Source organism: Rhinopithecus bieti, unplaced genomic scaffold (genome assembly GCF_001698545.2).
Source record: "Rhinopithecus bieti isolate Rb0 unplaced genomic scaffold, ASM169854v2 scaffold_6907, whole genome shotgun sequence".
NCBI lineage: Eukaryota > Metazoa > Chordata > Mammalia > Primates > Cercopithecidae > Rhinopithecus > Rhinopithecus bieti.
Window position 1 is genome coordinate 1,499,351 of NW_016805647.1, and position 8,339 is coordinate 1,507,689.

Below are 8,339 nucleotides of genomic sequence, written 5' to 3' on the forward strand. Positions count from 1 at the left end.
AAAGCAGAGAGGTTGCAAATCTGGCTGCGTTCCCTCACCCAATTTGAATCAAATCATATTTAATCCCTACTGTAATGTCAGCCTCAATTCAATAGTTGCTCAAGAAATTAGTTCAGTTGTCAGAATAATCTGAGAGCTCAATTCACAGCCCAGACTGGACCCAAACCTTTATGTAATAAAATGCTTCCTGTGTGCCAGGCCCTGTGCTAAATGGCACATGATCACATTTAACCTCCAAAACAACTCTAAGTGAGCGTACTGACCATTTTCTTCAAATGTGAGATCAAGCCCAGAGATGGCAAGGCTACTAAGCTGTGAGTGATAAGAAAAGGAACCACATCTGTCTAATTCCAAAGCTTCCACCTTTAAACCCCTTTTAGCTAGGTTTCTGAACAGGGTTGAAAACTTCGTTGGACAAGCATAGGCCACTATGCATCAGACTGGCCTTTGGACAAGGGAAGACCACCCTACCTAAAACAGCCCATCCCTGCCACCCAGCATCACTCTTTACTTATTCTACTTCTTTCTAGCAGTCTTCTCTAAAATTACACCCATTCATCTCACAAAGACTGATTTTGCTTCTGCTGTATTCCAGACACTGTGGATGTAGCAGTGAAATAGACTACAATCTCTGTCCTCACTGGCCTGACATGATTTGTTAACCTGTTCCTGTCTCTCCTACCAAAATATGAGATCCATGAGGGTAGAACATTGCCAGTCTTGCTTACTGCATATTTCCAGCACCTAAATAGCCTCTGGTATATGGGTACAATAGACAACAATGTTTGTCAAAGAATTCCATCCACAACATCCTCAGCATGGCATAGGAAGCTGGTCAAACGATTCACCAAAACGATTTTATTCCCATGCAGAGTCCCTTATGGTGCACTGTCTCAGTACTATTCTACAAATGGCCATTATATAAAGATTTAAATTAAACCTCTATGATATCCTAGTATTTTCTAAATGCTGGAAAAAAAAAAAACCAAAATAGTTTAGCCAAGAGTGATTTTTCTGTGCAAAAAAAAAACCACACACACACACATACACCCCCCCTCACACCAAAAAACTCCCAGTACCAGATAGCCACAATACTAGAGCAGGGAGTAAATGCATATGAGGAAAAAGGATTCAAAATAGATTTTTATTTGCAAAATTAAATTTAAAAAAAGAAAAAAACAAACAAACAAAAAAAACAGGAACAGAAAACTAGTCCGAATCAGGTTCCTTCTTCTTTCTTCTTGTCCCTCTTGGATGAGTCCCAGACTCTGTTCTTTCTTTGCTGCGTTCAGTCTGTTGTGTCATCCACTCTTTTTCTAGCTGTTTCAGCATGTCTGGAGTGAGGAGTCCTTGCTGCACCAATCTGGAAGCAAGGGACAGCTCTCCTGCATTAGGGCTGGGTGGCTCAGTCGCTTTACTCCCTAGAGCTTTGGTGCCGCGTGTCCTTCTAGCTTGGCTCTTTAAGGTTCCTGACAATCGTGACTGGCTCACTGATGGAAAGCCCTCCAAATTCAACAGCTTATGCGTCTCAGACACTTTAATCAATTTAGTGATATTGTGCACACCAGCTTGGATAATACCATCTAGTTCCTTCTGGAGATCTCGAATAAGGCTGCCATCTGGAAACATATCCATAAATCGGTAGCTGGGAAAAAGACACATTAGCATTATGGCAACAGCTCTTATCGCAGTCACTGGACTACTCTCAATGGCACACCTACATCTTGACATTGATTAATTCTAAATGTTCTTTTTGCAAACTCTCTTCAGTGCCTTTGCTCAACCTTTATTTCTGTCCCCACACATCCGAGGAATATGTCATCCTGAGGGAGGGTCAGCACTATACCTTGATAGACTCTGTCCCTAGAGAGGGACATGCCCCTCCTTTAAGAATCACTGGCCTAGAACAGGACTTCTCAAATGATAATGGACAAGTGAATCACCCACGGATCTTGTTAAAATGCAGAATCTGATCAAGTCAGGGATGGGCCTGACACTCTTTAGTTCTAACAAGCTCCCAGGTGATACCAGTGCTTTTGGTCCAAGGACCATCCTTTGACCAGCAAGAGTCCAGTGGACCTTCCTTCTCACCCAGCCATCTTAACTAGAATTGCAATAACTCAAGTCATTTTTGGAACGGGTATAAACCATTCCATCAGTTGAACTGCCTTTATGGACAACAGACATAATATAGAGCATCTTGCAAATATGTCCATAATTTGAAATAGAAAAACAAATTCATAAAACCTTTAATTTGTCCTACTAGAAAAATGAGAGCACATAAAGGAAAAATGTTGGTACCTTAGCCACAGGTAAAGATCCAAGACATCGTGGACAGCTTCAAGATCCATGAGGTCTTTAATATTCTTAGGTGGAAGTAAAGGCCATTTGATGTATCGGCGTAACCATGCAAAGGTCAGGGGCTCATTCCTGCTATACTGCCTGGCAAACTGAGAAAGAAAGAGGAAAAGAGTTTCATAGAAGTGTCAGAATTCCCTTAAGTCTACAATTAGAAAGAGAAAAAATAAGGAAGCAAAACAAAAACATTAATTGTGGTTGTATTTCAATAGACAGGTGGTTTCTTTTCTCCTTTGTACTTTTCTCCTTTTTGAAGAACATTTAATACTTTATAAGGCCAGGTACAGTGGCTCAAGTCTATAATCCCAGCACTCTGGGAGGCTGAAGCAGGTAGATCACCTGAGCCCAGGAGTTCGAGACCAGCTGGGGCAACATGGAGAAACCCCATCTCTATAAAAAACACAAAGAATTAGCTGGGCATGGAGGCGTGTGCCTGTGATTCCATCTACTCCTCAGGAAGCTGAGGTGGAGGATTACTGAGCCCAGGGAGGTCAAGGCTGCAGTGAGCCATGATCGTGCCACTGCACTCCAGCAGAGTGAGACCATCTGGAGAAAGAAAAAAAAAAAAAAAAAAGATGATTTCCTTCTTTTTCTAAAACCAGGGTAATAATATGTGCAGCAGAAGTTCAAGGGCTACTCTGGGCACACAACCTATAGAGTATCCCTGCTCCACAAGGAGCAGTTTAAAAAAAAAAAAAGAAGCTGTAGAAGGACTAACTTTCCAGGGCCTAAGTCTGTTAACTCTTATTTAGGAATATGTGATGTTCTAAGCTATGGACAGACAGTACCTGAAGACTCCTACTTCTATCTCATTATGACTTTTTTTTTTTTTTTTTTTTTGAGATGGAGTCTCGCTCTGTCGCCCGGGCTGGAGTGCAGTGGCCGGATCTCAGCTCACTGCAAGCTCCGCCTCCCGGGTTTACGCCATTCTCCTGCCTCAGCCTCCTGAGTAGCTGGGACTACAGGCGCGCGCCACCTCGCCCAGCTAGTTTTTTATATTTTTTAGTAGAGACGGGGTTTCACCGTGTTAGCCAGGATGGTCTCGATCTCCTGACCTCGTGATCCGCCCGTCTCGGCCTCCCAAAGTGCTGGGATTACAGGCTTGAGCCACTGCGCCCAGCCTCTATCTTATTATGTAATAGTCCTATAACCTCAAATACGAGCTTAAGTTTATCTTGTTAATGTTCTCCCTTATTATATAGAATCCCTCTGAGGTGGCCTGGTGCAAGGCTGGTCGGAAGTCAGTCTTGGCTCTGCCTCCTGCGAGCTGTGTAGCTTTGGCCAAGTCACCACTCTGTGCTTTAGCTTCCTCATTGGTAACATGAGACACCACAGCCCTGTCTTGAACCACAAGACACTGCTGGGGAATGTGCTTTGCAAACCATGTTGCATTCCAGACATTAGGCAATATTATACATCACCTGTACTACAGAAGATAGACATATAACCACACAGTAAGACCCCTCAAGCAAGAGTTTACATAAAATCTTCAGCTTCAAGATTCAAGCTGATTTCAAACGATTCATTTCCTAATTAGGGGAAATTATCTCTAAATGCTTAACCTAAACAAGGTCAATACTTCAGCGAGGAAGAGTAGTTTTAGATCAACTGTGGTTAAATAATGCCACAATTTTGTTAAATTCAGTCTGGTCCACTCTGCTAAGTTTAATAAATGCCAAGTAGGATAGCCATAAAAGACAGAAATGTGACCACACTACCTGCCAGGCAGGACAGGCCAAGCATGAGTTCTCAAGTTATCTTATAAAGGCAGTAGCTCTATTTCTTTTTGGCCACAGACAACTAATGGAAGACCAATACATAAAAGAGCTAAGTAAGGAGCTATGCAGAGAAGGCAGGGAGAGATGCCCGCCCATCCATCCATCCATCCATCCATCCATCCATCCATCCATCCAGCAGCTGGCCCTAAAGGAGCTCCATGGAGCACAGCTTCCAAATCACAGTCCTAAGGGGCATGGTAAATCATCAATGTGATTGAGCTCTTTCATAGTTCAGTAATGACAAAGATCAAGAAAAAAGGAAAAGCCTCTAGATTTCATATTCTAATTTTCAAACAAAACACATGGAGCGGCCAGGCAAGGAGGCTCACGCCTATAATCCTAGCACTTTGGGAGGCCAAGGTGGGTGGATCACTTGAGGTCAGGAGTTCGAGACCAGCCTGGCCAACATGGTGAAACCCCATCTCTACTAAAAATACAAAAAATAAGCCAGGCATGGTGGCGGGCGCCTGTAATCCCAACTACTTGGGAGGCTGAGACAGGAGAATCACTTGAACCTGGGAGGCGGAGGTTGCAGTGAGCCAAGTTCATGCCACTGCACTCCAGCTGGGGCAACAGAACGAGACTTCATCTCAAAAAGAAAACACACAGCGCATCATGGCGCACACCTGTAGTCCTAGCTACTCTGGAGGCTGAGGTGGAAGGATCGCCTGAGCCCAGGAGTTTGGGGTTACAGTGAGCCATGACTGTGCCACTGCACCGCAGCTTGGGCAACATAGCGAGACCTTAAGAAAACAAGCAACTGTTGACCTGCACGTTCCAGAGACTCCCTACACTTTAGTAAAGAGCTTCTATTCACTAGAATAGCTCTTTAAAGGATGGTGTGAATGGGGCCAAGGCCATGGGACTGAGTTCCACTCAGGTCAGTTTACAGTAGTTTAAGACTGTTCCATAAACTTCAACCTTATGCTAGCTAAGTTTTTCACAAATGCCAGCTCTAAGAAACATATTTTCTAGGTAAACATCTGGACATGGAAGGTCTCTAACACATATTGTTAAGAGAAAAAGAAAAGGCAAATTGTGAGTAATTCATTAAGATAACGTTGATGGGGCTGGGCACAATGGCTCATGCCTGTAATCCTAGCACTTTGGGAGGCTGAGGCGGGTGGACTGCTTGAGCTCAGGAGTTTGTGACCAGCCTGGGGAACATGGCAAAACCCCGCCTCTACAAAATATACAAAAATTGGCCAGGCATGGCATGTGCCTGTAAGCCCAGGTACTCAGGAGGCTGAGGCACAAGAATCACTTGAATCCAGGAGGCAGAGGTTGCAGTGAGCTGAGATGGCACCACTGTACTCCAGCCTGAGCGACAGAGTGAGACTCTGTCTCAAAAAACAAAAGATAATTTTTTACGGGGAAATGCACCCTCACAAATCTAGTGTTTCCATATGAACATGCATGTAGGCAAACACAATGAAAAACAGTCTGCAAAGACACACACAAACTTACACAAGTAGTTATTTCAGAGGACTAAGATTGGGAGGGAGACACATTTAAGCTATCTGTAATGTTTTCATTTTGTATAAAGAGAATGTATGTATTATTTATGTAATTTTTTTTTTTAAAGGATGGAGTCTTGCTATGTTACTGGAGATGTTCTCGAACTCTTAGGCTTAAGCAATCCTTCCTGCCTTGCCCTCCCAAAGTGCTGGGATTACAGGCATAAGCCACAGCACTGGACTATTTACGTTATTTAAAAAATAAGTTTAGAGGTAGAATTGATTAGAATATAGCTCATATGCAGAATGCTCAGGCCTACAGAGGAAATGGCAATGAACCTCAGTGAGTCAGGACAAGATTCAGAGAAGGGGAGGCCTTTGGGTTTAGTGGGGTGGGGAAAGCATGCAAAGCAGAGGAAATAGGGCGGGCAAAGTCCCAGAGAGGTGAGAGAACAGCAAGTCGGGGCAGGAAGTTCAGTGTCCACTGTCCTTCCTGGCCCCCAGGAATCCTGTGATTCTCAGAAGTCAGAGATTTACATCCCTACCCAAATGAGTAAAAAGGGGCTAGAACCCTGGCATGGTGCTCACACAAGACAGTAACCCCTGGCTCAGTGCTTTACACTTAAGAAAACTCAACACTATTGCTACTATTGCTACTATTAATCCCTATTTAAGTTTTTACAAAGTCTCTCATATTACAGAGTACTCTTCTAATTGTTTTATTTTGAATAACAAAGTACTGTTTGGGGAAACTGTATGAACCTGAAGGAACTCAAAATATCTTAAAGATAAAGGCTTACCTGTAACAGTGAAGAGCACACAAAAGGCTGCTTCTTGTTGATAGGGGCCGTGCAGAAAATATACCTCACTCGCAGACTTAACGGAATATGCTGGATCAACTCTGCAGAAAATTTAAAATCATCCATATTGCAGACAAAATACTGCCCATCAACTTGTGAAAAGTCTACAAAAATATCCTGGGGAAAAAAGACATGAAATTACTAGACTGCCTAAGTCAATTAAAATGAACAATGAATAACACTCAAGCCTATAAAAGGCAATCTCGGCCGGGCGCGGTGGCTCAAACTTGTAATCCCAGCACTTTGGGAGGCCGAGACACGCGGATCATGAGGTCAGGAGATCGAGACCATCCGGGCTAACACGGTGAAACCCCGTCTCTACTAAAAAATACAAAAAACTAGCCGGGCGAGGTGGCGGGCGCCTGTAGTCCCAGCTACTAGGGAGGCTGAGGCAGGAGAATGGCATAAACCCGGGAGGCGGAGCTTGCAGTGAGCTGAGATCCGGCCACTGCACTCCAGCCTGGGCGACAGAGCGAGACTCCGTCTCAAAAAATAAAATAAAATAAAATAAATAAATAAATAAATAAAACAGCTTTCCTACGTATCTGAATTTTCTTAATTAAAAAAAAAACGGATTCGAAGGATTTCTAGGATCATTGGGAAAAAGAAAGACGTGAGGGAATTTGAGCACATTAAATAATTTTGAGCAAACACCTTGGAACATAATCAAGGCCAAATCTGATAGCGTATACAGGGATAAGGGGCCATCATAATCTTTAAAACAGCAGGACCCTCCATCTGTGCACACTGAAGAGGGTGTACAACTGGAAGTCTTGACAAGGGATAAGAAGGAATCTGGTTTTTCATTGAATAATGACAAAGCTTTAGATCTTGGAGCTCTCCTACTTCAAACCTTTCACTTCACAGATAAAATAGTTGAGGTTCAGAGAGAAGTAATCTGCCTGAAGTCGCACTGCAAGTTTGTATCAAAAGTGGGATTAATACTCAGGTGTCCAAACTTCCAGTGTTTTTTCCATTATTTCACATTTCCTCCTTACTTGACTTATTTTGGCCATCCATATAAAAGCACTGGGCTTGGGAATACTATGTTTAATAAGGACTAAACTTGGAGTCCTTGCCCTGCTGGATGTTTAAACTCTCAGTTAACAAAGATCTTATGGGAAGCAGCTTAAAATAAGCAGACCTTGAAACTTCCTGGGGAACTTTTCTTTGTCAAATGGGAAGAATAACTCTGTACTGCCTACCTCACAAGGCTGTCCTAAAGTGCAAATGAAACAATGAACGCTAACGTGTTGTGTCAACCTTCCCACGAAGGGAGATTATGGGCACTCAAGTTGCAGTTAGAGGAGCTTTTGGTCCCAGAAGGTCATTCGAGTCAGGCCACCGACTCACAATGACAGTCGGCTTTACTCGTCTGTAAAATGGAGACAAGAGCAATTGCCACCCCCACCCTAGGTGGTAGTGAGGTCTGAGCCGAAAGACGCTGAGCACAACGTGAACGAAGACGGTTATTCGCTGCCCCGGTCGCGCCTCCTCACCTTCTGCACCTGCTCTGCGAGCGCCACGAGGTCTAAGGGGTCCCCGGCCCGGTGGGTGTGGTAGGGGCTCACCAGGGCCAGGCCGCCGGGGGTCGGGGTGAGCTCCACCAGGGCTCCTGCGACACACAGCCAGGAACACAGGCCGTGAGCTCCCGCCCTCGGCCTCCCGCGGAGCCCCGAGACCGGCTGCCTCGCGGGGGCTGACTTCCCCTTGCTGACTCCCGCCCCGCATACCTCCCTGGCCTGCAGCTGGCTGCGGTCCTTGCCTTTCAAGGACCCCCTCGGTCCTCCCGAGCGCTGCGGCGTCCTCCATGACAGGGACTTATCCTACTCACTCCCCGGGCGGTGCGAGTCGGGAGAGCCTGCGCATAAAGGTGCGTGGGCGGA

General features: G+C 44.7%; 2 protein-coding genes across 2 annotated transcripts; both read right to left on the bottom strand.

Moving 5' to 3' along the window:
* Positions 1 to 1,125: 1,125 nt before the first annotated feature.
* On the bottom strand, positions 1,126 to 6,653 carry LOC108530368 (ATP-dependent RNA helicase SUPV3L1, mitochondrial-like). The gene is made up of 3 exons (XM_017873199.1): positions 6,394 to 6,653; positions 2,302 to 2,450; positions 1,126 to 1,645 (listed from the first exon to the last, which is right to left on the bottom strand). The coding sequence occupies exons 1-3, from the start codon at positions 6,517 to 6,519 to the stop codon at positions 1,210 to 1,212; spliced, it is 711 nt and encodes a 236-aa protein (XP_017728688.1). The 5' UTR covers positions 6,520 to 6,653; the 3' UTR covers positions 1,126 to 1,209.
* A 393-nt stretch (positions 6,654 to 7,046) lies between these two features.
* LOC108530369 (uncharacterized protein C1orf50-like) lies at positions 7,047 to 8,329 on the bottom strand. The gene is made up of 2 exons (XM_017873200.1): positions 8,187 to 8,329; positions 7,047 to 8,068 (listed from the first exon to the last, which is right to left on the bottom strand). The coding sequence occupies exons 1-2, from the start codon at positions 8,263 to 8,265 to the stop codon at positions 7,923 to 7,925; spliced, it is 225 nt and encodes a 74-aa protein (XP_017728689.1). The 5' UTR covers positions 8,266 to 8,329; the 3' UTR covers positions 7,047 to 7,922.
* Between the last annotated feature and the right edge of the window lie 10 nt (positions 8,330 to 8,339).

Coding starts and splice junctions, on each gene's coding strand:
- LOC108530368 (XM_017873199.1), bottom strand. CDS start 6,519: ATGGATGATTTTAAATTTTCTGCAGAGTTGATCCAGCATATTCCGTTA. Junction 2,451..6,393: donor TGTGCTCTTCACTGTTACAG/GTAAGCCTTTAT, acceptor TTTCTTTCTCAG/TTTGCCAGGCAGTATAGCAG. Junction 1,646..2,301: donor GATCTTTACCTGTGGCTAAG/GTACCAACATTT, acceptor TCTTTTTCCCAG/CTACCGATTTATGGATATGT.
- LOC108530369 (XM_017873200.1), bottom strand. CDS start 8,265: ATGGAGGACGCCGCAGCGCTCGGGAGGACCGAGGGGGTCCTTGAAAGG. Junction 8,069..8,186: donor GCCAGCTGCAGGCCAGGGAG/GTATGCGGGGCG, acceptor TGTGTGTCGCAG/GAGCCCTGGTGGAGCTCACC.